A 27,869-nucleotide genomic window follows, 5' to 3' on the forward strand; every position below is an offset into this window, starting at 1 on the left:
GAATTTTGCTGCTCATGCATCGGGCAGTATCTTTAAAAAGAGAGAAATCTTCTGGAGCCTAGGCTTTTTTCTCTGCTCATGGGAAAAAGTCTTAACAAGGGACCTTTTGTATATTTATTTGTCAAACTCTCCAACTTGGCATCGAGTTAGATTTCAAAACTATAGAAGTTTGACTTTGTGCTGTCCTTTAAATAGCCATTATTTTAACGGGAGGGCCTGTCTCCTCCTTATTTTATGTGTGCTTCCCTGCACTGCAGAGAGCTTATGTGGTTCTGTGTAAAAGGTACAACCGTTTGTTGCATTGAGCCTTTCCTGATTCCAATTCCCAGCCTACTAGTCCTTCCCCTCCCCACGATTACTCTCTGTGCACTTTGTATTTACTTTTCTGCATATGTGTTGCTTCCCCTTACAAGATATAAAATTTAGGACTGGGTTTGGTCCAGTTTTGGCCTTCGTATTTCCAGCACCTAAGCATAGATGCTTACACATAGTAGAGGGGCTGAATACATTCTTGCTTGATCTGATGGCTCCATTTGAAAAGACAGAGAGAGAAGGCTAATATTGTCTCCCATGGAGGGGGGAGTGTATGATGTGTTTGGGCATTTGCCAAACCAAAAGAAAATCTCACTAAGCCAGAGTAATGAACTTCCTTTGAGGTTTAATGACTTATTGATAAACAAGTTTAGATTTGGTTGGAGAGTGTTCAGTAAGTTCTATTATCTAATTCCATCAAATCCCATGAGATGTATTTATTCTGGTCAACAGACATTTAACACCTACTGTGTACAAGGCCTCATGATAAATCCTGAGACTCAGAGGTGAAAGATATCAGGGTCCTTGCTCTGAATAGGAAGTCGAAATTCTTATTATCCTAGATCTAGAACTGGAACCTTATTTTTACAGATGAGGAAACAGAGGCCCAGGCAGGATTTGAACCCAAGCCTTCAGACTTCAAAGCAAATACTCTTGCCTTTTGGAAGTTTACAGGAAACTCATAATCTAAATTGTTTTGAGCCATGAAAGCTAAAACCCTTACAGCAATACAATGAAAAATGTAATCTATAGAAGAGAGATGTCAAATTCAAACACTAGGTGCTTGAGGCCAAGATAAGGGACATATATATGGTTCCTCTAGTATTAATGACTCACATTTGTGTGATGCTCCAAGTTTTGTAATAAACTTTCCCCACTCTAATCCTGTGGGGTAGGTGGTGTAAGAGTGATTGTCCCTATTTCTTAGATGTGGAGCCCAAAGCTCAGAGAGGTTAAATGTCTTCGCTGTAGTCACGTAGCTCTGTGGAGCTGAGAGAGGAATCATGGTATGGTAGATAAAATGCTGGCCTTGGAATTTGGAGGAACCAGGTTTTAATCCTGTCTCAGACACTAACTGTCTTACCCTGGACAAGTCACTTAAACCCTTTTTATCCCAACTTTCCCTATCTGTAACATGAGGTTAGACCTCATAGGTTCTTTATAGCTCTGTTAGTCAAGGCTTGGAATGGAGATTCTTGACTTCAGATCCAGTGTACTTAGTGCTACATCCCAGCATGCCTACAAAGTCTATTTACTTTGTTCCTGCCAACTCCAGAATGTTGTCTTCTGTGTTTTTAGTGCTGTAAAGTGCACTCAAACCGATGGTTTATTTTTCTTAACCTTATGCCCTCCTCCAGCCAGCAAGTACATGCAATGATGGAAGACTTCGTAATATGATCCTAAACTCCTTCCCTTGGAAATCACTCTTTGCCTCTGCCTATACTGCTTTTTTTATTTTTAATACTGACTTTTCTGTTGGTGGAGCCGTTTTTCCTTTCCCCAGCATGTTAAGTAGGACACACCTGGGGTTAGATCCTAGGATAAAGAGTGTCTGACGTGACTTCTATTCCATTGTGTAAACAAGGCTGCAGTTAATTTTCCATGTTAAGTAATTCTGCCATTAGATTGTGACTTTTTCCTTAGAAACTTTAGTAAAGAATAAAATTTCCTTAAAGAGATTTCTTCCTTTGCACATCAAAGAATTTTATCAGTGCTTTATCACTTGGGAGAAAGTATATGACACCATGGACTTGATCACTCTAAATTGAATACAGTGAACCCCGTGGCTTACAGGAACTATCAAAGATTAAGGTGGTTATACATCATAATGTAGAGTTTTCTCAAAAGCTGGGAGTTCTCTTCTTTTAAACTCTAATTTATGTATATTTCAATCATTTCTGTTGGAATGTTTCTAAAATGTATTGCCTTCCCTGTTTTATTTAACAGAATTTAGTGAACATCATTTTTCCATTTTACCTTAAATGAATACTAAGGAAAACAGACAGAGTGGTCATGGTAGTGGTTGTGGTGATGGTGATGATGGTGGTGGGAGGGGTAGTTTTTCTTTTTAAATAATTATATGAGGGAAGAGATGATCCAACCAAGGGATAGAGTCCCTTCCTAGATAAGCACATTGATGACAACAGATGAGAGAAAAAGGACAGAACTACTTAACTCTCATTTTGCTTCTCATTTCTCTGCCGAGGAGAGTGTTCCTTAGACTGAAAAAGACAGAGCAAGATATAGAGAGAATGCAAAGGATACCTGCATATTCTAGATAAGTTTGTCAGCAGACCTGGAAGAACTATATTTTAAAGTTCCAAAAGAATTAATAAACTTTTATTAAGCATCTATAGGGTGCCAGGTACTGTGCTAGGTGCTTGAGATACACAGGTACTCTGACAGGTATGGTTGCCTGGACATTCTCCATAATCATTGAAAAATCGTAGAAGGATGTGAGGAGAGGTACCATGGCACTTGAAGAGGGTAAATGAAGTTCTCATTATTAAAAAGTGGTGTGGGAGAGCAGGATTTAGAAAATATAGGCCAGTGAGGTTGACTTTAAGACCTGGAAAAATTCTATAATGTATTAAAAGGATGATTTGTAAATATCTTGGAAGGGAAGTGGTTATCACAAAGAGCCATTTTGGCTTTATCAAGAGCAAGTGATGCCAGAGTAACCTAACCACATTTCCTTCTTTTATGGAGATTATAACATCCATAGATAGAGGAGAATTATGTATGTGGACTTTGACAAAGTCTTTTTGTTCCTTGTGGACAAGGAGGAGAGAAATGTGGTGCAAATGACAGAATTAGAACTAGTTGAATGTTTAAACTAAAGGGGAGATCTCTTCCAGTTCTAACCTTACGATTCTGTGGTCTCTGCCTAGAAGTTCTGCAGGTATCTCAAGCTCAAAACTGAATTCATCTTCTTCCTTAAACTTATACCTCCTCCAGATCTCCCTATTGCTGGTTCTAATCACCTAGGTTTGGCAAACTCAGTTATCCTTGACCGTTCTCATTCCCTCAGCCCATAAAGACTTGTCAAAGTTATCTCCTTATCTCTTATATTTTCCCTTTCTCTTCACTCATACTGCCACCAACCTCATTCAGGCTCTAGTAATATTTTTCATCTAGACTTGTAGAATAGCCTTTTATTTGGTCTCCTAGCTTCCAGTTTGCCCCTTCTAGTATTTCCACATAGTTGCCAAGATAATTCTCCTAAAGCAGAGGTCTGGCCATGTCCCTTCTGTTTAAGAATATTAAGAGGCTTTCTACTATCTTTAATATAAAATGCAAACTCTTCAGTTTTAAAGCCCTTACAATTTGTCTTTCATCTACCTTTTCTTAATTTATTTTATGTTATTCCCCATCATGATTCTGTGTTGTAACAACGTGGCTGTCCCCTGTACTTAGCATTCCATCTCCCTCCTTTTGGTCTATTCACAAGCTGTCTCCCATGCTTAGAAAGCCATTCATTCTCAGCTCTATGTCTTAGAATTTCTAACTTCTTTCAAAGCTTTTATCAGGTGCTGCCCTTTATGGGAAACCTTTACTCATCTCTTTAGGTTGTTAGTGTTCATCACATTGTCTAGTATTTACATGTCTTTTAATTGAATGTAAGTTTTTTAAGGAAAGCATCTAGAATGAGGGACATTGCTATCCTTGTAATACTGTGCCACATTATGACCACACCTGGAATGGTGCCTTCAGTTCCCAGTGCTATATTTCAGAAAAGACCCTAACAAGTTAGGGAGTCTTCTGAGGAGTGTAACCTGGATGGTTAAAGGGCAGGGACTGGAGATCCTGCCACTGGAGTTTGGGGCATAGTAGTTATGATAACTGTCTATGAAGGACTGTTGTGCAGAAGGTTTAGACTGATTGTACTAATCCCCAGGAGGCATAACTAAAAACCGATGACATTGTAGAGAGGCAGCTTTAAGTTCCATGTAGGAGGCACTTCCTAACGGTTAGAACTGTATAACATGGGAAGGTGGTACCTCTGAAGGTGCTTGGGGACCTTCCTTGTCCATATTTCTTACATGCGAAGCCCAAATCCCAGAGAGGTCAAATGTCTTCCTTGTAGTCACATAGCTGTGGGTAATGGGTTCTCCCTCACCGGAAATCATCAAAGAAAGGCTTTATTACTCCTTCTTTGAGTTATTGCGGAGGGGCTCCTTGGCCACACAACTATGCATTTGACCACATGACCTCTGGTGGCCTTGCAACTCCTTCAGATTCTGCGTTTCTATGAATTGTGCCCAGTAACCCTCAAGAAGACTTGAGATGCATAGATTCTCCTTCCACACCTCATCCCCAAAATGAAATGGCCTTATACTTGCCTAGTTTTTAAATTTATCTGTCATATATAGTTTTTCTGGTTCTTTTATCACAGCCACTTTTTACCCTGAATCCCCTTTTCATACATTCCATCTAATTTGCTAAACATTTGGAAACCAGATCAAGTTTGTTGAAATTGATTTTAAAGTAAGAGGAAATCAGCATCTGAGGGAGTTACTTAGTAGTAAAATGCCTTGTTTTAGTTTATCAAATTGGTGATACTAATTTGCCTGGTCAGAAGTGGTTTTTGCTTCCGGTTATGTTCTCAGCAGATGAGATTGCCAGATGGAGAAGTTCCAGAGGGATAGGTATTTCATACGTACGTAGATAGATAGGTAGATGGATAGATAGATAGATTTTTACTTATCTTTGAAACAACATATATAATCTTCCCGCTGACATATACAATGTATCTCTACCGTTTCCTATAAATTTTCCTTTATTCTTCCATGTGGCCACTTTACCACAGTTAACCATCCTGCTAGTGACCACACCTGGAGTGTATGTACGTCATGTAGGTGTATACGTGAAACGTGTATACAAATATGTAACCTAGGCAGTCCCATAGATCTTGAGTGCATTCTTTCCTTATCTCCATGTCTTAGAATCCTTCTCTTCCATCAAAGCATAATTCAGGTGCAGCTTCTTGCATGAGGCCTTCTCTTCTCACTCCCTCCAGCTGTTAGTTGAAATTGCTTTGCATTACCTTATTCAGTAGCCCATCTGTGTATATATGCTGTGTCCCTTCAGGAGAGTGTGAGTTCCTTAGAGTAAGCATGCCATCCATTATGTTATCTTTGCTTTTCTGCATTATGCACAGTATCTCACATACAGTAACTGTTTTATAAATGTTTGTTGGGTGGAATTCAAAGGCTTCAATCAGTAAAATAAGTCAGTGCTTCAATTTTTCTTTGCCTGAAATTTGACAGCATAGACCCAATGAGGAATTGCTTTTTTTCTCATTGCATACACACTTTTTTGGAGGTAGCAAATGCATCTGTATCGCTGACTTAAAATGAGGATAAAGTTGCTAATTACCCAACTGATGTTCCATTACAATTTTCTGTATCCCATAAAGAGACTCAGAAACCTGCACTTAGCAGATTCTGAAATATGATCTGCTACTACTGTTAATTTTAATGTCTTGGGCTGTAAAGCAGTTTCTAATTGATTCTGTACGTATCTCAATTACAGGACAGAAAACTGACAAAGTTGGAAAGGCAAAGATTTAAAGAAGAAGCCGAAATGCTGAAAGGCCTGCAACATCCAAACATCGTTAGATTCTATGACTTCTGGGAGTCTTGCACTAAGGGGAAGAGATGCATTGTGCTGGTAACCGAACTAATGACTTCTGGAACATTAAAAACGTAAGTCACCACACTGATTTCTACACTGTCAAAAAACTTAACTCCACCATCAAAGAAGTCCTGTCTTCCTTCACAACACCCTACCTGAAAAATCAATAAACACACACACATATTGAATATACATATATATTTACATACATGCATATACACATATCTATGTATGTATGTAAACTCATCTTTATTTGAAGTCTGAGTGGCATTCATCCCAGAAAAAATAACTGACACAATCTGTAGTTTCTTTTGAATCTATTTTACTTTATTCTATTTTATTCCATGCATGACAACACATAGACAAGTTATCACTTGATTTTATTTCCTTGGTTTCTTTTTTATATTTGGGTGGTTTGTCATAGTCCAGGAATCTATTCCAGTTTGGAATCTGGCCGTATTTCATTTTAATGGCTCCTAAAATGGGCTGTGTTAGTAGGGTATTAGTTTTACTATCCAAAACATGCAGTGGGGATTAAGAAGAGGGCACCAGGATTTATAGAAGTGTTAAACAAATTTCTTTATTCCCAATGGGTTTTGTGTGTAACTAATGCTTACCAGGCCTGTGCTCTTGGTCAGTGCACAATATGGCAGTATAGAAGAGATCTTGGGTGATCAATGGACATGTGATTTTTTTTTTAACAACACTCTTCCCCAAATATACTTGCTAATGTAATAGATGCCCTCTTGAAAGCTGCAGCCATCCTGTTGGTTTACATTCTGGATTGATCCTTTTTTCTAGGGTTTATATTGATACATCCTTCAGATTTGCTACTTAGAGACTTCATCATCTCTTTACCGCTTATAAAAAGTGTGATCCATAAGCACTAGACTATGACCCTTCTTGCTAAAACTTATTTTTAAACTTGTGGGTTAAGTAAAAGATCTAGACATCACAGTGTCACGATGACCTGGCATCTCTTTTACAGAACGATGGGGAGGAGAAGCATATAACCTGTAACCTAGTAATTGACATTGCCAGTAATGCCTAAAATAAGGACATTTTCCTAACAGAATTAGTGAGGAGTACTAGATCTTAACATTTGTATTAGATTTTAAAGCTGATTCAAAAATAGAAATGTCTTGCTTTTTCAAATGGAATTTGGACAGCTTTTAAAATAAACTGCTTTCCAAAAAACCACTGAGATCAATCATTTTAGCAAGCTTTGTGGTTGTACCTTTTCACCCTCTCTGCAGATATCTGAAGCGATTTAAAGTGATGAAACCCAAGGTTCTTCGCAGCTGGTGCCGGCAGATCCTGAAAGGCCTACTTTTTTTGCACACAAGGACTCCACCAATTATTCACAGAGATTTAAAATGTGACAATATTTTTATCACTGGACCAACCGGATCTGTGAAAATAGGAGACCTGGGCCTGGCAACCTTGAAGAGAGCCTCATTTGCCAAAAGTGTAATAGGTAAACCCATCTCTTCTACTTGATGTACTTGGGGCCTTTGAGATATGGACAAGTGTGGTGTAGCAAGGTTTCTAAGCTAAGCATTTTCATTTAGGTAGAATATAGTTAAATTAGAGATTTTGATAGATTTGTTTTCATTGTATTTTTTTCACCTCATATAATTTGAAAATTATTTGCTCACTGACCTTTACGAACCTCAGTTCCTTCTTCGGATATAAAATTTTAATCTGTTTTCCTTACTCTATTTATTTCTCCTCCCTCTCAGTTTATGTAAGTCTGTGTCCAACCTATTTTTGTCTGTGCCTCTATTTCTCTTTGATCTCTCTTTGACCCACATTCCTCTGTCATTCCCTCCTCTCCATCTCTTCCCCCTACCCCTTTGTGCTGTGTATGTATCCTTTATCTGGTAGGCTTAGAAAGGGAATGGTCTTTAAATTCTGCTCTTGGATATTCAGAAACTCTTAGGTATTATTTTAGTGTTCCTATATACATGGACCATTTTCTGCCCAGCAGTCCTTAAGGAAACACAGAAAGAGACTGTCCTTAAGGTGCACACACACACAAAAAATCTTTCTGTAGTTGACTTTTTAGAGTTGACTTAGATCTCCAAAGTGTGAGTATGTTCATTAAGCTACATAATTATTACTTCTTCATCATTTAATTTGAAATATTCAGACCTTAGGCTTAGTGTTTGGGCTGGAGTATAAATCTTTTCTCTTTTTATCTGTTATGAGATAATATTTATAAAAGGCTTAGCACAATGTCTAGAACATAGGAGCCACTGTAAATACTAGCTATCATTATTATAATATTCATATATTACCCCCTTGGTGTCAGGAGTGATCAGTAACTTAGATGTTGCCTGGGACTTGTGTCATGTGACCCAGTGGACAATCCTACAGTTAAGAAAATCTTTTTGCATGCAATATGTTTAATATATCATCCATGTTGTAAAATATTTTAGATGTTCTTCTATGTGAAGAAATAATACTGTGCATCTTCATGGACTAGAAAACTGAGGCAGAGGGAAAGTAAAGAGTAAAATCCAGAAGTAAAATCGTGGAGAAGACAAAATTTCTTCATATACCAAGTTCCTTCTGACCAAAGTGCCATGATGGGGGCTAAATGACCACATTTCTCTTCTCCATGAATATGGTTGTCTTATGAACCAAGTGGATTGTGAATCAGTTAGACAGTTGACAGAAAAGTTTCAGCTTCATTAAGTGACTTTCCCAGGGTCATACCGCCAATATTTGAGGCTGGATTTGCACTCAGGAAGATGAGTCTTCCTGGGTCAAAATCTGGCATTATATCCTCTGCACCACCTAGCTTCCCCACTTAAATTTGGTAATCATTACTTTGTAGCAAGCCCTGGAACTCTATAGCAGAGTCTGAACAACATGTAGATATGTGAGATTTCAGATAATCAAGAAAAGAAATGTGAACTGTACAGATGAGCCCCACTCAGTGAAGGTTTGTAGTGATTGATGTTGAATTTTCTTTACTTCTTTCTCTAAATTGGTATCTTACTGACCTTAAAACTTACCTTTACAGTGTAAGTTTATGGATATGTAAGCCAGTCTTTAGTAAATAGTTCATACAGTTGAAAGAGTAGGAGAAATTGACTTGGATTGAATGTTTCCGAGGTCTAAGTCATCAGTGCCTGTCTGCTGAGCTTCTCTGCTTTAACAACCCATCTGATAATTTCTGCCCTCAACTGGGAATCTCAGAGTTCTCAAAACAGTCTGAGAAGACAGCCATGCAGATTCAGTCACAAAGTCATATTCTATGAAGTAACTCATCTGATGATTTACTGAATGTGTGTAGGGTAACAGCCACAGAGCTAGATGAACTATGAAGACCATTGAGGAAAGAGAAGATAAGTCCTTTTGTATTGATCTGCTTTTTTGCTCTTTTCTCTTCACTTTCTTCTTATCATATCTCATTAATATAATAAAGCCCCATTGTGAGGGGCTTTGTTACTATATAACAAGTTTGATTTTTGCTGCCAGTAACACATCTTTCTTATAAGTAGTGCTATATGAGTATCTCTTGCTGTTTTTTTTTTTCCTCAAAAAAGACATGAGTGGTATCCTTAACATCAGTGTTTTACCGGGGTCCTATTTTAGTCTCCTAACCTAATGAACAAAATAGCTTCATTTCTGTTCTCCCCTATACTCCCGTTTCTCCCAAGCTTAGATAATTGACCATAGTAGAGTAGCTTGTTTCTGGCTTTTGTGGTATGAAACATGCAGTTCACATGGTGATTCCTGTCATCTTTGTAACTGAAATAAACCAGTTATCTTTTTAAAAAAATATTTTTTACAAGCATTTAAGTTACCACCCACAGGTGTTGTTTGTTGAACCCCTCACTTGCCTGATCTGCTTTTGAATTATCTCAACATTTAATAGAGCTTGGGGGCAATAAGTACAGCCCTTATTCAACAGAATCATGAGCTGTCCATTATGTTTCTTCAGCTGTTTGCACTGTCCCATGCCAGGTAATTTCTCCCTGCTTTTTCTGCTGTGCCATTTCAAAAGTTAAAGTTCATATCCTTGAAATGTAAAGGGGAGTGAGTTTATAGGTGGGGAAAAGCCATGGTTTCAGTTGAGCATTTCAAGGGTTTTTTGTCTCCTCCACAATAAATGCTGAATTGTGTGTAGTGTTTAAGGAAGTAAAACAGACTTTCCTCTTTTCAAAGCCCAAACTGTCAATTATTTCTAAGGGGAAATGCCTGGTGGACATATGATTAACTTTCATCATTTTAACATCCATGTGGAGTATCACTTTCATGAATCACTGTAGTATTACCTGGACAATGAGAGATCTTAGATTTGGTGAGGACTGCAGTTTTGGGGGCTCTAAGTTGATGGAGAAAACTTTTTTTAGATCAATATTACTTTCAAAAGTTTGTAGTCTATTCATGCTCCCTGGGCTCACATTTGTCCTTTGAAGATAAAAGCAGCTAACTGTCTGCTCTGTTCAAGTGCTAAAATTCAAAGTGCAGTCATAGTGCAAATGGCAGGAGGACAGCTTGGATCACATGGTCCTCCTCTCATCACCAGCCTGTTCCTGAGGATACTTTTCTCTCTCCAGCTTTGTCAGATGTTGAAATAGTGCGTGCATGTACACTGTGAATGTTTAGCACTGACCAAGGGTCTAATACTACTCTCTGGCCTTTAGCATCTGATAGGATCTTTTTCCCACTAGTAGTAAAATGTGTTTGCATATACGGACAACCAATTCTGGAAGTGCCCTCCAAGAGGACACAAAGCCTAGCCTCTTTGTTGCTTAGAAAAAATAGTTGACTTTGGATAACTCAGTTTGTAAAATGTTTGTGTATCTATATCTCTGTAGATGTCTCTGTAAGGGCAGCTAGGTGGTACAGTGGATAGAGCACCAGTGCAGGAGTCAGGAGGACCTGAGGTCAAGTCTCACCTCAGATACTTGACACTGACCAGCTATGTGACCTTGGGCAAGTCACTTAACCCCAATTGCCTCATCCTGGGTCATCTCCTGTCATCCTGATGAATATCTGGTCACTGGATTCAGATGGCTCTGGAGAAGTGAGGCTGATGACCTGCACAGCCCTCCCTCACTCAAAACAAAGTCAAGTGCAAGTCATGTCATCATTTCTCTGATGGCATGGTCTTTCTCGGCAACAAAGGACAAACACACATAGATTTCTCTGTCTATATGTGTATATTTATGTATGTATATGTCAGATATTTCATTTTAAAGTAATTCCCTATGAAGAAACTCTCTGCACTGGATGGTCCTCAGTATGTTGACACTGACAGGTTAATTGACTTGACTTATGTATTTCAGAGGTGGGTGGCTTGCCCTGACTCCCTGGCCAATTTCTACACTAAATGAAATGGCACAATGGAATACCAAGGGGTCTATGAATGTTTTTTAAAAATATTTTTAATACAGTACCTTGTATGGTATTTCATATAGTATTTGGTTTATTTTGTAATCTTATGAATTTTATTTTATCCCTGTTAAAACATTCTGCTGAGAAAGGGTCACCAAGAAGCCCCTCCACACACACTGAATAGTGATTGAAGTGTTTGACCTCATTCCTTTGTAGATGTGCCTCTCAAATGAAAATTCTGATTTTATTATTCTTTCAGCAAGCATGTATTAAATACCTAGTTTGTGTGCTATACTAAGATGTAGGGATGATGCAGAGTTCAAAAAAGACATTGTCTCTGCTCTCATGAAACCTACAGTCTAGTCTTCCATCTTTTTTCAGTGATCTCTCCCACTCTTCCCTCCTCCCCCACTTTTACGTTTTTTTATCCAGTGACCTTTTTTCTTTTTTTATGGTATTCCCCCCCCCCAGTAACATGTAAAAACAATTTTTTAACATTCATTTTTAAAACTTTGAGTTCCAAATTCTTTACTTTCCTCCTCCCCCCGAATTGAGAAGGTAAGCAATTCGATATGTTACACATGTGTCAGTCATGTAAGACATATCCATAGTAGTCATGTTGTGAAAGAAAACAGAGACCAAGAAAAATAAAGTGAAAAAAAGGTATGCTTCAGTCTGTATTCAGATACCATCAGTTCTTTTCTGGGGATGGATAGCATTTTTCATCCTAAGTCCTCCAGAGTTGCCAAAGACCTTTTTTCATTTATTCTTCCTGACTACTTTACTCTTTGATGGCATTCACCTCACCTTCTCTTGGATACTCTTTCTTCCTTCAGCTCTCCTGATCCTGCTCTTCTAGTTCTCCTGTCTGTCTGACCATTTCTTCCCATTCTTACTTACTAGATCTCTTCTCAGAAGTGAGGTTATTCCACAAGGTTCTATCCTAAGTTCTCTTTCCTTCCCTCTTTTAGTGGTCTCATCAATCCCATTGTCATCTATGTTGAATTGTCATCTATACAGACATGACTCCCAAATCTATATATCCAACCATGCTCTTGTCCTGAGGTGGGGAACCTGCAGCCTGGAGGCCACATGTGGCCCTCCCTCTAGGTCCTCACCATTCCTCCCGTCAACTTGGCACCATCCTAGACTCTTTACTGTCCTCCTCCAATTCCAATCAGATTCCAGGGCTTATTAATTTTTCCCTAACATCTTTGCCATCTATCCCTTTGCTTCAGTCTCAGCAACCACATAGTTTATACTCATTTTGTTTGTTTGAACTAACTATTGGAATAGTTCTAACAGGTTAGTGAGGTGACACGGTAGATTCAGTTCCATGACTGGAGTAAGAAAGACTCATCTTCCTGAGTTCAAATCTGACCTCAGATACTTGTTGGCTGTGTGACCTGGGCAGCTCACTTAACCCTGTTGTTCCTCATCTGTAAAATAAGCTGAAGGAAATGACAAACAACTCCAGTGTCCTTGCTTAAAAACCAAACCAAACCAAACCAAATGAGGTCACAAAGTCAGACACAGCTGAAAAGACTGAACAACCTAACTGGTCTCCCTATAATCGTTCTTCCATGCAATCCAGCTTCCACACAAGTACCCAGATAATATTCCTGAAGTGCAGGTCTGGCTGTAACCCCTCTGTTTCCAGTGGTTCCCTATTGTCTCTAGGATAACGTACAAACACTTCTGTATACAATTGAAAATCCTTCATGATCTGGTTCCAGGCTACTCTTCTAGACTTCTTTCACATTGCTTACCTTTGCGTAATCCTATATCATGGTAACCACACAGGTCTGTTTTTTACAGTTCGCTATTTGAACTTGGCATTGTCTCCATCCTCTGTACAGAATATCTGTTGTGCCTTGAATACATTTCCCCCCCAGCTGTACCTCGTGTCTGGAATCCATTCATCATGTCTAGAATACATTTCCCCCCCTCAGTTCTACCTTATGTCTGGAACACATTCCCCCCTCAGTTCTACCTCTCTGTATCTGTAGCTTTCCTCAATGCTCAGCTCAGGTGGTTTCTCATATACACAGCCTTTTCTGATCACAACAGTTGTTAATATTCTCCTTCCTAAAATTATTTTTAATTTACCTATCTATATGCATAATGTATCACCTTATATATGCATAATGTATCACATAGTAGACCCTTCACAAATCCTTGCTGAATGCTGCTGGGGAATGGGGGAGTGGGGAAAGGGTGGTAATCTTAACCGCCACAATAAATAGTATTTTATATAATAAGTGTGTCCCAGTTACAAAACAAGATGTCAGTCTAGATAAACTTTTGTGGTTTTTGTTTTCATAAGGAATAAATTTGATTGGGCTTTGGTTATTTGAATGTATTCTGTACAGTTGCCATCTCTCCCAAATACTGTTAAAATTCCAAACATATGCTGCCCAATAATTTATTATTTCAGTCTGTAAAGGGAAGCTTTGTCATCCTTTATTTCTATCCCATTCATTTGACAAGATGCTGTCAAGATGTTTGAAAAGGCAATTCAGTTTTTGTTACATTAGCAAGCTAATCATGGTAAAATGTAGTTGCTTTTAATGACTAGCCCTTGTCATAAAAACAATTACTATAGAACCCTTCTGATTCCCTAGACACCATTCCACAGACCTCTAGCTCTGGTCCAGAACCAGTGTGCTTACTCACCTCTTAGAGAAAAAGTAACGTGAGCTCTCATTACAGCCATCTCCTGTTAAGACTGATAAATGCATTTTACAAGGATGATGGAATAAGTAGAATGATACCAAAATGTCCACGCAAATAAATATGTAGGTCACTTATCTTTTTTTTAAATGCATTTCTCTGAGTCTTTCAAAAATAGTAAGTCACACCTGTACCTTTGCTGTTCTAAGATTGGTGAAAAGGGGACAGTTTGATGAAATCATAAGGTCATTTTAGAAGTTAAACATAGAATTTTATCTAACTCTTCTGCTTTAGAAGGATTCTGCTGGTAACTTCGTAATGTTAGCTTCTACAGCTTGGATAATGATGACAATACCCAGTGTTGTTAAAAAGATGCAATGAAAATTAGTTAAGGAAAACCATTTGCCATGAAAGAAGAACATTCAGACCATAGATGAAGAGCATTTTTTTTTTTAACTTTCATTTATATTTTCTGTTTCTTACATTAACATAGTTATCCCAAGTATCCCTCCCTCTCTCCATTCCAGGGAGTCATCCGATATGACAAATAGTGTTTTTTGGGGGGAAAGTCAGCACAAATGTTTGGTACATTGAAAACGTCTGAAAACATGTGTTAACACCTGTGTACCTCCCACTTACATGGAAGGGCAAGTTGGGAATATCTTCTCATACCTTCCAATGAGTCCCGTTTGATTTTTATAATTTTGTTACATTTGCTTTTTTAAGGTATTTTGCTTACATTGTTGTAGTTACCGTGTATATTGTTTTCTTGGCTCTGTTTACTTCACTCTGCATCATTCATATAAATCCTTCCATCCTGTGTATTTGTCACACTCATCATTACTTACAGAACATTCATATTCCATTATATTCATGTACTTTTTTTTTAACCATTCCTCAATTGATGGGCATCTATTTTGTTTCTAATTCTTAGCTGTCACCAAAAGTGCTGCTATAAATGTTTTTATATTATTAATGGTTTCCTTGAGTGTAAGTCCACTAATGGAGTCTCTGGTTCAACGGGTGGGGATGTTTTAGTCACTTAACTTGCATAATTCAGAATGAATTGTTCTACCTTCAAAGCTTCACCAACTGAGTATTAATGGGCTTGGTTTTTCCACAGCTCCACCAGCATTGACTGTTGCTGCCATTTTTTGCCATTTTTGCCATTTTGTTGGGTACGATGTGAAACCTCAAAGTTGTTTTGATTCACATTTCTCTTGTTATTAGTGATCTGGAGCATTTTTCATGTCGTTGTGAAGACTTTGTAATTATTCTTTTGACGACTGTTTGCGCGTATCCTTTAACCATTGATCCCTTGAGGAATGACTCTTAATATACGTAGACACACACATGTATGTGTATGTATTTGTATGCATATATACACACACACACACACACACACACACATATATATATATATATATATATATATATATATATATATATATATATATATATATATATATACTTATGATGGATTATCTTAGAGAACCTTTATCAGAGAAATTTGATAACAAAGATTTTTTTCCCCATTTGACCACTTCTTATCCTAGATGCATTAATGTTATCTGTGCAGAAATTTTTCAGTTTCAAGTAATCAGTTGTATATTTTACCTTTTGGAATTGCATTTAGGTGATATGATAGATAAAGCACCAGACCTGGGGTTAGGAAAATTCATCTTCCTGAGTTCAAATCTGATTTTAGACACTTACTAGCTTTGTGACCCTGGGCAAGTCACTTAACCTTGCTTTTCTCAGTTTCCTCATCTCTAAAATGAACTGGAAAAGGAAATGGCAAACTACTCCAGTATCTTTGCCAAGAAACTCCCAAATGGAGTCACAAAGTAATAGACACAACTGAACAACAACAAAACTTTTCTCATGTTTGGTTAAGAATATTTCTCCTACTTGTAGGATTGGTCTCCAGATTTTTTTATACTCTGTTCTCTTTTAAATGTATTATGAAATGTGATGTAAAGTGTGGATGTAAGCCTAATTTCTGCCAAATTGCTTTTCAGTTTTCCCAACAGTTTTTATCAGATAGGGAGTTTTTCCCTATGTGACTTATAGTTTCCACTTTACCAATACTGGGTTATTGAGTTCTGTTGTTTCTGAATTACCCTTGTCTAGTTTGTTCCCTTGGTCTACTTTTCTGTTCTTTAGCCAACACCAGATGGTGTTGATGACTGCTGCTTTATAATATGGTTTGAAATTTGGAAGTTCTGCTTACTCTTTATCATTTCTTTTCACCATTTCTCTTGATATTATAGATCTTTGGTTTATGTAAATTAATTTTGTTGTTTTATCAACACCTGCAAAATATCCCCTTCATAGTTTGATTGGTATAGTTTTATTCCTTTTTATTTATATTTTGAATGTTTATTTTTGCTTTGGTAGTGTAATTGCCCCTCTTGCTTTTTTAGATTCGCTTTGCTGCATAGTAAATTTTTTTCAGTATTATTTCGTGAATGACTGTTTTTAAAGTGTGTTTCTTGTAAGTAACAGATTGTAGCATTTTGTTACCCAATCTGTTACTCTTTTTTGTTTTTTTTGGATTGTTTAGTCCATTCACATTTAAAGTTACAAGGGTAAAGTTTGTGATTTCCTCCATCTACCTCTAAAAAATTTTATAATTTTTTCCCCTCATCTGCTGTAAACGTAGTATTACGTTCCTTCATGTTATTTATTTCAGTCCTTTTTAAGGTGGTTGGCATAGCATTAAACGTTTTAAGTTAATTTTGGTAGTATTGTTATTTTTTTTTCATATTGGCATGGCCTGTCTATGAGCCCTGGATCTTCCTCCCTCTGTCTAAGTTCTTTACTTCTTTAAGGAGAATTTTGTAACTGAATGTATACAAGTCTGTTGTGTACTTTGGGAGATTGATCACCAGTTATTTTTAGCATTTTGTAGTTATTTAGAATGGGGTGTCCCTTTCCATGATTGCTATTATTATTATGTAGGAATCCAGGTGATTTTTATAGTTTATTTCATACCATGCAACGTTGCTGAAACGATTAATTGTCTCAGTATCTTTACTGAGTCCCTAGTATTTTCCAAGTTAGCCATCATATCATCAGCAAACAGGAATAGTTTTATCTCCTCTTTATCTTCATTCCTTTTTTTTTTCTTTCCCTTGACTTAATGCTATTGCTAGCATGTCTAGAACTGTATCAAATAATGGGGGGAGGGTGAAGTGGGAAATAATTTAAAAGTTTATAAGCAACTTAATTTATATAGAAAATCAGTTAATGTTTTTTTGAATGCCTGAAATATATATAGTTCTGGGATAATAGAAAAATTGAGAAATGGCCCACATGGAATTTCCATGCTAGTTGGGGAGATACATGAAGTGATAGATTAAAAAAAAAATTCTTGAGAACAAGGGAGTACTGTCTTTGACTTAGTTGTTTATATAAGCATAAATATTTTTTGATAAATGCTGGAATGTCTTTGGCCAATGCCTTACGTGGTGTGGGGCTGACCCCGGATTCTCAAAAATTATACTTACGGCAAGTGACGTTAAGTGACTTCCCCAAGATCTCACAGCTAGTTCTTGAATAAGCCAGTAGAACTTGTGTCTTACTTTGGAGTGTGTTGTAGAGGATGCAAAATTGAAGCTATATTTAAAGTTATATAAGTGATAAGATGGAATAAGAAGATACTAAAGACAAGGTGGCCTTTGGAGGCAAAAGGCCTGATTAAAAGCCTGACCCTTGTTACTTCCTATCTGACCTTGGGCAAGCTTCTTTTCATGAATCTCACTTTTTTTATCTGTAGGATTAGATGGGGAGTGGGAAGGGCAAAGGCTAAACTGGATTATTCAAAAAGCTCCTGCTGGTTCTGAATCTGTGACCTTATGAAAAATGTTGGACTTGGTAATTTTCAAATGATTTTTGCCGTAATAAACTACTTGATTTGTCTGTTCCTCAGTGGGAACTGAGAAACATTTTTCCAAGGAATACAGATATGCTTCCTGGGTCCTGGATACACTGTCCCTTATAGCACTATGTAATTGGCTATCAAACGCTGGGTTATGCACTTTGATGAAACAGATTTTTATAGGATAGGTTATGTCATAAGACTTTGCAGAACCTATCTGTGTGTTCACTAAGCAGAATAAAAATCGCTGGAAGTGATTACATCTTTTGCATTTGTCACAGAACTGTCTAGTAATGGAAGGATCACTTGGTTTGGAGACAGAGCTTCTGGCTTAGTCACCACATCTGCTGCCTCATCACTGAGACCTCAAGCAAGTCACTTCCCCACTTGAGGCCTCATCTTCCTAATTTACTATGCAGATACAGTAAGCCTCACACTCATTATTACTCAGGGCTGTTGAGACTCCGGTGGGAGTGGGCTTATAAAGCACCCTGAAAATCAGAGCATACCACAGACAACACATAAGTGACTGCTTTTATTTTGGATGCTTTTATTAGTAGAAAGGTTGAGTCCATCAGTAATGAGCTTTTAACCTTTTGTTAATGAATATGGTTCTCCCCCATAGAGGTGCTAGTCACTGGGGCAAAATGAGGTATTCTGAGAAGCCACAACAGCTGTTATAGGTTGCCAAGGGATCAGTTTGTAAATGGTTATTTCAGAGACATCAGTGGCACCCAAGTGACCTCAAAGTGTTGATACAGAGGCGCCTGTTTACTCCCTGGGAGCAGCTTGTATATGGTAGAATCTGCTGGCTCATGCCCACTTCTGTTTCTAAATATGAGACAGAATGAAAACACAGCTTGAAACCATATAATAAATGCTCATTGATTTGAATGTATGCTGTAGTCACTCTTTTCCCACTGGATCTATTCAAAAAGCAAAACTGTTTATAGCATTGGGGAATTTTGGCTGTCAATTTGTTACGTACTCAGAAAAGCATTGGCAAGAAGAGTTGTCCAGAAATGTATTAGAATGGGTTCTCCCTTGACTGGAGGTCTTCGGGCAAAGGCTGAATGATCTTTGATATTTTATAGATAGGATTCTTGTTTCCCTTCAGGCTGAACTAGCCTATGAAGTCTGTTCCAACCTTGAAATTTTGTGTGCTTGCTTTTGAGGTCCCCTCAGTGATTCTTTGAGGGATAGTCCTGTGTAATAGGGTCAAAATGCCAAACAGTCTTGGCAGGTCAGGCTAGAAAGCTAGTCACAAGCCAGTAAGATGAAATATACTAGAGACAAGTATTGTCAGAATCATGAAATTTGTGTTGCAAGGGGCCTCTCAGGCCATTTAGACCAACCTTTAACTAAAGATCCTATGTACAATATATGTGACAAATGATAGTCCAGCCTCGCTTGAAGACTTCTAGTGAGTAGGAACTCACTAACATTAGAGGCAACCCGTCTTCCTTGTGGAAATCAAACAAGTTTTTAGCACTTTCTCTGTGTAACAGGCATCCATGCTAGGTGTTGGGGACAAATAGGGAAACAATCCCTGCTCACCAGTGAGCTAACATTTTACTGAGAGTAGACGTCTAAACACACACACACACACACACACACACTCACACACTCACACACTCACACACACACTCACACACTCTCACACTCACACACATTTTCTTTCTCTCTCTCTCTCTCTCTCTCTCTCTCGGAAGGGAAAGACACTAGCATTTTGGAGGTTAGGAACAACTTTCCACAGAAGCATGAGCTCCAACTTAAAGGAAAATCTCTAATTCTTAGGACATTTTTCAACACATGAATCCCAAATCTGCCTCTATGAAACTTCCATATATTCCTGTCACTGTTTGCCTTCTGGAGTCAGGCAAGTCCAGTCTCTTTTTCTGTCATTCCTCCTCCCAGCCCTCCCCCCCATCCCCTACCTAAGTCTTACATTCTTCAGGCTAAACATTCCTAGTTCTTTCAGCTAATCCTTGTATAGTAGGATCTGAATCCTCCTGGTCACACTCATCTAGTTGCTTAAACTAATCAACATCCTTTCTAAAATATGTCAGTTATCCTGACATTCTTTGACCTAGAGAGGGTACAAGTGAGACAAGCCCTAGCCCTAGGCATGATGCCTCCTACACTTAGTTTCAAAAACTCAGCTCCGCAAATCAACTTAAATCAATTTCATGTGTTGGAGATGACTTGGTTAATCAACAGCTCTTGTGCAATAGATTTGTGAGTTTTAGTGGACTTTTGAATATCCATGTTTGCAATGCAACATGACATTCAAAAGAGCTAATGAGATGAAAGACTTCATTAAAAGAAGTATGGTGCCCTAGCTGAGTAAAGCCCCACTCTCTCTACTCAAATCAAAATACATCTGGAGTATTTTTGTTCCATACCTTTTTAAGCATTATTATATTTTGATGAACAAAAATCTGTTTTTTCTCCCTCCCCAATTGAAAAAGAAAATGAAACTTTTATAACAAAAGTACATAGCCAGGCAAAACAAATTCTTTCATTGGTCATGTCCAAAACACTGGAAAGACCATCACCCCTCTTTCAGGTAGTGTGTAGTATGTTTGATCATCAGTCCTCCGGAATCAAGGGGTCATTGTATTGATCAGGGTACGAAGTGTTTCATAATGGTTGTTCTTATATACATTATTCCTGCTTGTGCTCACTATATTCCGCATCCGTTCATACTGGTCTTCCCAGAGTTCCCCGAAACCATGAGTCTCATCGTTTCTTAAATCACAATGGTATTTTGTTACATTTACATTCAGTTCTTTGTTTAGCTCAGTGGACCTCAGAAGTCATCAAGTATAACTCGTGCTTGACTAAGAGTTCTATCTAAAACCTTTTTGTGAGAAAGGACTGTGTTGTCATTTACTTTTTGCATCCCTAGGACTAAAAGTAATGCTCTCTCCTCTGCCTGCTAAATCTGAACAGTGCCTAGTGACTCAGAAACTTCTTACAACTTTGTAGGTCTGACTGGAAGCAGTTTTGATCTGCTGTCTGAAGCTGTGAAAAGCTGCTTGAAGGATGGGGGCAGCATTGCGTGTTGTGCCAGGTGGTGTGGGAGCACTCAGCAAAAAGCCAATTGAATAAATTGAAGTTGAAGGTTAAAATAAATAGCCTTGGTTGATTCCTTTCATCCATTGCTGCCTTTATTATCAATTCATAGCACTGCCAGTCAAGATAAAATCTCTATAGACCTGTAGCGGACAGATGCATTGTGTTAAGATGAATTTTTTTAAAGTAATTTTTTAAAAATTGCGATTCTTTGGACAAGGATACTTTGAGCTTCAGGAAAGTACACATTTCCCTTTTTTTGGTAATTGCTAAAAAAAAAAATTGCTAAAACTTCCTACGGAAGTGCCTGTGGAATTCTATGGAATTTAATTAGCATTATTCCTAATTGACGCACTGTATTCTCTTACTCATCAAATTTTGTCTTGGTTGTCCCCACCCTTGCATTTAGTCATAGATCTAGAGAAGCTTAGAACTATAGATGATTGTAGAGTTCAGCTAATTCAAGCCCCCTCATTATATAAACGTTGAGAAACTGAGGCTCAAAGATGCTTAAGATCACGTAGTGAATTAATGACAGAGGAAAAAAACCAGCCTCCTGACTCACAGGTGCTTCTTAATGCTGTCAGCTCTCTCCTGAGCTGTCTTAAGGCCTCCCTCAATAGCCTTCCCTCTTTGGAGGACAAAAATCTCTTTATAAGCACATATTCCACCTTTTGATGATTTCCTACTTAAGACCAGATCACTAGTTGGAGAGGAGATTGGGTTTAAAAAAAGCAGTGGTTAGAGTTGGTGTGATTCTCCAGCTAACACGGTGCCACCTTCGGGACTGAGAGACAGGCCTGTCTCCAGGGTATTTTTATACTTTCGCTGATCGCAGAGTGCAAAGACATTTGAAAGGGGTTAAGTGGCCATTTAATTCAGAGCAGATGCTTCTAAGCATGCATAGTAGGGCTCCAGGGTCACATTAGGTTACTTTCTAGGTCATTTTCCTATGTGTAGTTTTTTTCGATGAATTTAGTTTCATGTACCAACCTGGAATGCCCTGTTAAGTAGTCAAATGACAGACCTAGGGGATGAAAGCAACAAATTAAAGTTCAGTGCTCCTTTTAGAATCATAACACCCTGAGATGGTTAGATCAGGAAAGGGATACGAGAGATGATTGGTCCTATGCTTTAAATCTGACCCTATGAACCAAGTTATATCCTATAAAACTATGGCTTTCCATGCAATGTTAGTGGGGTTTTACATAATAAAATTTGTATTCTAGCAATAATTCCCTCTCTGAATTTTTTTCAAAATGTGAAAGTAATATAGTACTTTGGTGAATAACTACAAATATAAGCACTGTGCATTTTTCTGTGGAAGAGAGGGAATTGGCCAAGAGGAGGAGAAAGTAAGGATGTGGGGTGTTACCTTTACTTCCAAATGCATCTGAATTTCATTTCTTTCCATTGAGGGCTCTGCCATCCTTCTAATATTTTAGATTCTTAATCTCTTTACTGTTTTTAACTTCCTTCCTAAACTGAAACTGGTCTGTTCAGAGGTACCGATAATCTCTTATGTTGCCAGATCTGATGACCTTTTCTTATTTGTCGTCCTTCTTGACCTCTGTGCAGCATCAAAGATGCTGACCACTGTCTCCTCCTGAATATATTTCTTGTCTCTTCTTTAGGTTATTCACAACATGGTTTTCCCTTAAATCCCCTTCTACCTGTCTTTCTGTTCCTCCTCATTCTCCTTTATTGGATCTTCTCCTATAGTGGGTATACCTCAAGGCTTTGTCTTGGGCCCTCTTCTAAGTATTTAATAAATGCTTGTTGACTGAATATTTCTCTGCCTTAGTAGAGAATCACTCTTACCTAGTGATTTGATCAGTACTCATGGATTTAATTATCATCACTATGCAACTAACACCCAGTTCACCAAATCCAGCCCCAAGTCTCTCTCCTAAGCTCCTGCCCCACATCACAAACTGCCTATTGAATATTTCGAATTTGGTGTCCTATAGCTGTCTTCAAAATCAACATTTCTAGAAAAGAATTACCACCACCATCCTTCACCACCTCTAACCTAATCCCTTTTTTCAATCTTCTATAGGTTCACAGGTTGGCATTATTCTTGACTCCTCATTCTCCCTCCCCCTATTCACTTAAACAATAATATATTAATTAATATTATTTATAAATTTATTTAATGACTAATGATAAATGAATTAATTTATTCACTTAATCAGATTTTATCATTATGACTTTCACAACAACTCATATCTATCCACTTCTTTCTACTCATGCAATTTCTCCCTCCCTGCTATCCACTTAGACTGTTATAATAAACCCTCTTCAGATGAGGTTGCCTCACCTTAAGTCTTTCCGTTCTCTATTTCCATCTTAAATGTAGATCTAACCATGTCACTGACCTTCTCAGTGAATTCCAGTGGCTTCTTAGTGACTCTGGGATCAACTGTCATTTCATCTTGATCACATCCTTGTTTAATTTCTATTTTCTTATAAATTTTCTAATATTAGTAATTATTAGTGTGATGGTACGTTATAAGTAAGTAAATATATTGACATTTATATGGCACTTTAGGTTTTATAATGTTTCTTACTGAATCCTCACAGCCCTCATTATTATCCCATTTTATCTTGCCTTGGGCCATACAGCTAATTTGTGTTTGTGGAGAATTTTAACTCAGGTCTTCTGACTTCAGATCCAGTACTCTCATCTATTATGCAGTCTGCCTGCCATTACACATATATTGGGGGTGGCAGACAAGTTCAAGTTTTCTAATTGATAATACTGTGCAATCAAATATTTTGGAAACCCTGACATGTCTATTAGGTATTTAACACTTGATAATTCATGTAATAAGTGTTAAAATAGCATGATACTGAATTGTTGGTACTTTCAGAAGAAAATACGTTATCTTATTTCCAACTTTGAGATTCTGTGATTCTGTAGTATATTTAAAATTTTTTCTTGTTTTGCTCTCCAAATCCTGAGTGCTAAATAGTTTTGAAGAGTGAGGAAGGAGGGCAGCCCTTTCTGATGTTAAGTTGATATTTGGGTTAACTTTTGTGCTTCTTTTTTTATATGCTCAGGAACCCCAGAATTCATGGCTCCAGAGATGTATGAAGAGCACTATGATGAATCTGTTGACGTCTATGCCTTTGGGATGTGTATGTTGGAAATGGCTACCTCAGAATATCCCTACTCAGAATGCCAGAATGCTGCCCAAATCTACCGCAAGGTCACATGTGTAAGTCTGTTCCAAGGTCCCATCCCCAGTTTTTTTTTAAGGAAAGTTCTCTTTCTTCCTCTACTGGCCAAATAGTTGTGTGCATAGCCACCCTATTAGAAATATGAATATTCTTCATCCTCCTTTAAAAAACAAAACCTAATCCCAGGAAGTCTCGGTAAAGTTGGTACAACTTCTGGAGTAGCTTTCAAAACCCTGATGGTATGAGGAATGTTCGTTCATCTTTTCTTGTTGATGAAAGGTTTTCCTCTAATTGGAAGACTTCAGTCTGCTGTTTTATGATTCTTAGCAGTAACACCAGGCATTACTACAACACACACTTTAAGGGTTGAAAATATATTATAAAACAGCAGATCAAATGCTGATGTAATTTATTCTCCCCCCTCTAACCTGCCTTCTTTTTCCCCAGGTGCTTCATGCAAATGAGTAAAAAATAAAAAGCTAGATGAGATTCCACCAATCAGATTTGAACATTTATTTATTCTGAGGTTAAGGTAGAATACCATTTTCTAGCAGCAGCCCGGTCAATTTTCTTTCACTTACTTTTGGGCTGATACTTCGATCTGCTCATAGACAAAAACATTTCATTCTGGAATCCTGGGGAAAGATACAAGTAGCCCCAAATCTTGTATTTTTTAAAAAAGAAAAGCAGTGCCTGCATTAGCCATGGAGCACTGTTCTTCTGAGCTCAGTACTTATATTATTTTGTCTCTTTGCAAACAATATTAATACCTGTTGCTTTTATATATCTAATATGGAGGGATTTGTTCATTACAATCTGCTTATAGCCCATACAAGATCCTCCATGATGACAGGATTAGAACTCAGTCCTTACTCTGTGTTCTTGTTTTTGTGGATTTAAGGACTAGATCTTGAAAGAATAACTTTCTCTTGATTTTTTATACATTGGTTTTGCAGAGGAGTTGGGGATTACATTTGAAATATAAATCTCAATCTGTACTGATAATACCCCTATAGACCTGGAATATTGTTTTCTTAGCTCTTTTCTTTTTTAAAAAATATTTTATTTTTTCGCAGTTAGATGTAAAAACAATTTTAAACATTCATTAAAAATTTTAGTTCCAAATTTTCTCCCTCCCTCCCTTCCTTCTCCCAAGCAGTTTGATAAAGGTTATACATATGCAGTTATGCAAAACATTTTCACAATAGTCATGTTGTGAAAGACAACACAGACAAAAAAAATAAGGAATGATTTTTTTTAAAAAAGTATGTTTTGATCTGCAGTTAAACTCCATCAGTTCTTTCTCTGAAAGCGGATAGCATTTTTCATCATAAGTCCTTCCAAATTGTCTTAGATCTTTGTATTGCTGAGACCAGCTAAGTCACTCACAGTTGATCAAAATACAATATTGCTGTTACTGTGTACAATGGTGTCCTGGTTCAGCTCACTTCCCCATGTACATTTCATGTAAATCTTTCCAGGTTTTTCTGAAAGCATTCTGCTCATCATTTTTTATAGTAAAACAGTATTTCATCACAATCATATGCCACAACTTGTTCAGCCGTTCTGCAATTGATGGGCAGCCTCTCAATTTCCATTTCTTTGCCACCACTAAAAGAGCTGAGATATATACATACATACATACATACATACATACATACATACATATGAGTCTTTTTCCTTTTTTTTTTTTAATCTCTTTTGAGTAGAGACCTACTAGTGGTATTCTTGGGTCCTTTTTTATCTGCTAAAATTCTGTTCATCTTTTAAGTCTTAACTCAGATTCTACATTTTCCCAGGTGCCTTCCTTGGTTATTTAAAAGATAACATCTTCCATGTTTGTAAATTGTATAGTACTTGACTGTAGCACCCACATGATTTATCCTGTCTTGTCTTGTTGCTGTTTATGTACGTTATATTTCTCTAGATTGTAAACTTCTGGAGGGCAAGGATAATGGCTTAGAATTCTTTGTACCTTCCATGGTTCCTACCATAGGGCTTTGTACAGGGGAGAGCTGTGCACTAAGGGTGGAAGCCCATCCCAGCTCTTCCACTTCATGACTGTGTGACATTGGGCATGTCAGCTAACTGCTTTCAAACTTCTATTTCTTCATCTATGTAAAATGTATATAATCTCTGAATATATCCCAGCACTGTAGCAAGGATTTGTCACTTGCAAAATGATATAAAGTCTGGAGTGTTGTGGTTTTTTGTTTGTTTTGGTGGACATTCCCACAAATGAGTAGCTATGCACTTTGACCTAAAAAGTCCAAATTCAGTTCAGAAAATGCACCCCCTGTATGCTTCTCATGAAAAAGCCTGCTGAGGTTTGAGTTCAGAACACATGGAGGAAGATTAATAAGGAATCAAAAGGTAAAGAACTGGTTCATATGTGGTGTAGGGTGTCACTGAAATTTGTAATAAAATATTTAGAGAACCAGACTTGAAACTTTCAGAAGTTTTAAAAGAGTAATGAAATCTGATTTTGGGACCAATGTGCTTAATTCCTCTACAACATCCTTGACAGGTGATTATTCATCCTCTGCTTTAGGTGGCATCAAATATCCGATTTCATATGGTAGTCCACTCCATTTTGGGACACTTCTGATCAGAAATTCTTCATTATCTTTAGCTGCAAACTGCCTGGCTCCTTTTAACATCTAGCCATTGTGGTTCTAACTTCTGGAACTGCATAGAATGACAACCTTTCACATTTTAAAGACAGCTGTAATATCTCATCTTCATACCAAGTCTGAGCTAAATATCTCCAGTTCCCTTTTCCTGACATGATTTCAAATTCCATCACTGTTCTGGCCATCTTCCTCCAGACATATTCCAGCTTGTCACTGTCCTCCTTGAAACGTTCATTACAAAATGGAATATCCATCTTCTAGATATAGAATGACCAGTACAGAGGACACAAAAACTGTTTTCAAGGGTTGTAAATAGGGTGGAGTGTCAGGACCCTACTCCCAGGATACAAAAGAGTTTAATACCTAATTAGCAAGAAGAGTATTAGGAAGTTCTAGGGGCTTCTCCTTCTTCTACCATGGTCAATAGACTCATCCCATCTCCATTTCCCATCTTCTCCCTCCCCAGAAGTGACCTTATCTCTGTGGATTGCCTTAGGCACAGTGATTCTGCTGTTACTTTATGTGACTTAGAAAATATAATGTAACCTATGGTTATAGTAAATCTTTTTTGCTATTAGTTACACTTTTGGTCCATTTTGAGTTTATTATTAACTAACTGCTATTAGGCTAATCTTTTTCATCATGGATTTATACTTTTTCTTTTCTTTTTAAATTGCAGAATTTATTTGTTCCTATTCAATTTCAACTCGTTTCTGACTTGTGTCAGTAATTATGTTCATATGTATGGGACATCTTCCCTGAAATTTGTTTATAGAACCAGAATTTATAATCCAACATATTAACTATCTCATACGGTGTTGGATCAGTGTGTCACAACACAATCACAAGAATTCAAAATTAGAAGAACATCAGTGATCTTTTAATCCAATATAAACTTGAAAAAAACCAATTCTTGCTACAACGTTGCTTGTTGACCTCTTGAGGAGAAGCCCAGCATCTCTCGAGACAACCAGTTTGACTTATGGCTACCACTAATTGCTTGCAGGTTTTTCCTGATATCAAACCTGGATCTGTCTCTTTGTAACTTTGTACCAGTTTGGTTCCCAGTTCTCTCTGGGTACAAACAGAACAATAATTCTTCTTAATTGTGACGA

At 37.6% G+C, this 27,869-nt stretch overlaps 1 protein-coding gene across 10 annotated transcripts in view; it reads left to right on the top strand.

The window, feature by feature from the left end:
- WNK2 (WNK lysine deficient protein kinase 2) overlaps window positions 1-27,869 on the top strand; it is a 227,177-nt gene that overhangs the window by 80,879 nt on the left and 118,429 nt on the right. For all 10 annotated transcript variants that reach the window (XM_072598213.1, XM_072598214.1, XM_072598215.1 and 7 more), the window contains exons 3-5: window positions 5,848-6,020; window positions 7,206-7,426; window positions 24,002-24,159. In XM_072598213.1, coding sequence (XP_072454314.1) covers window positions 5,848-6,020; window positions 7,206-7,426; window positions 24,002-24,159 — 552 coding nt within the window. The remainder of the gene's footprint in view (window positions 1-5,847; window positions 6,021-7,205; window positions 7,427-24,001; window positions 24,160-27,869) is intronic.

This window comes from Notamacropus eugenii, chromosome 3 (genome assembly GCF_028372415.1).
Source record: "Notamacropus eugenii isolate mMacEug1 chromosome 3, mMacEug1.pri_v2, whole genome shotgun sequence".
NCBI classification, from domain to species: domain Eukaryota; kingdom Metazoa; phylum Chordata; class Mammalia; order Diprotodontia; family Macropodidae; genus Notamacropus; species Notamacropus eugenii.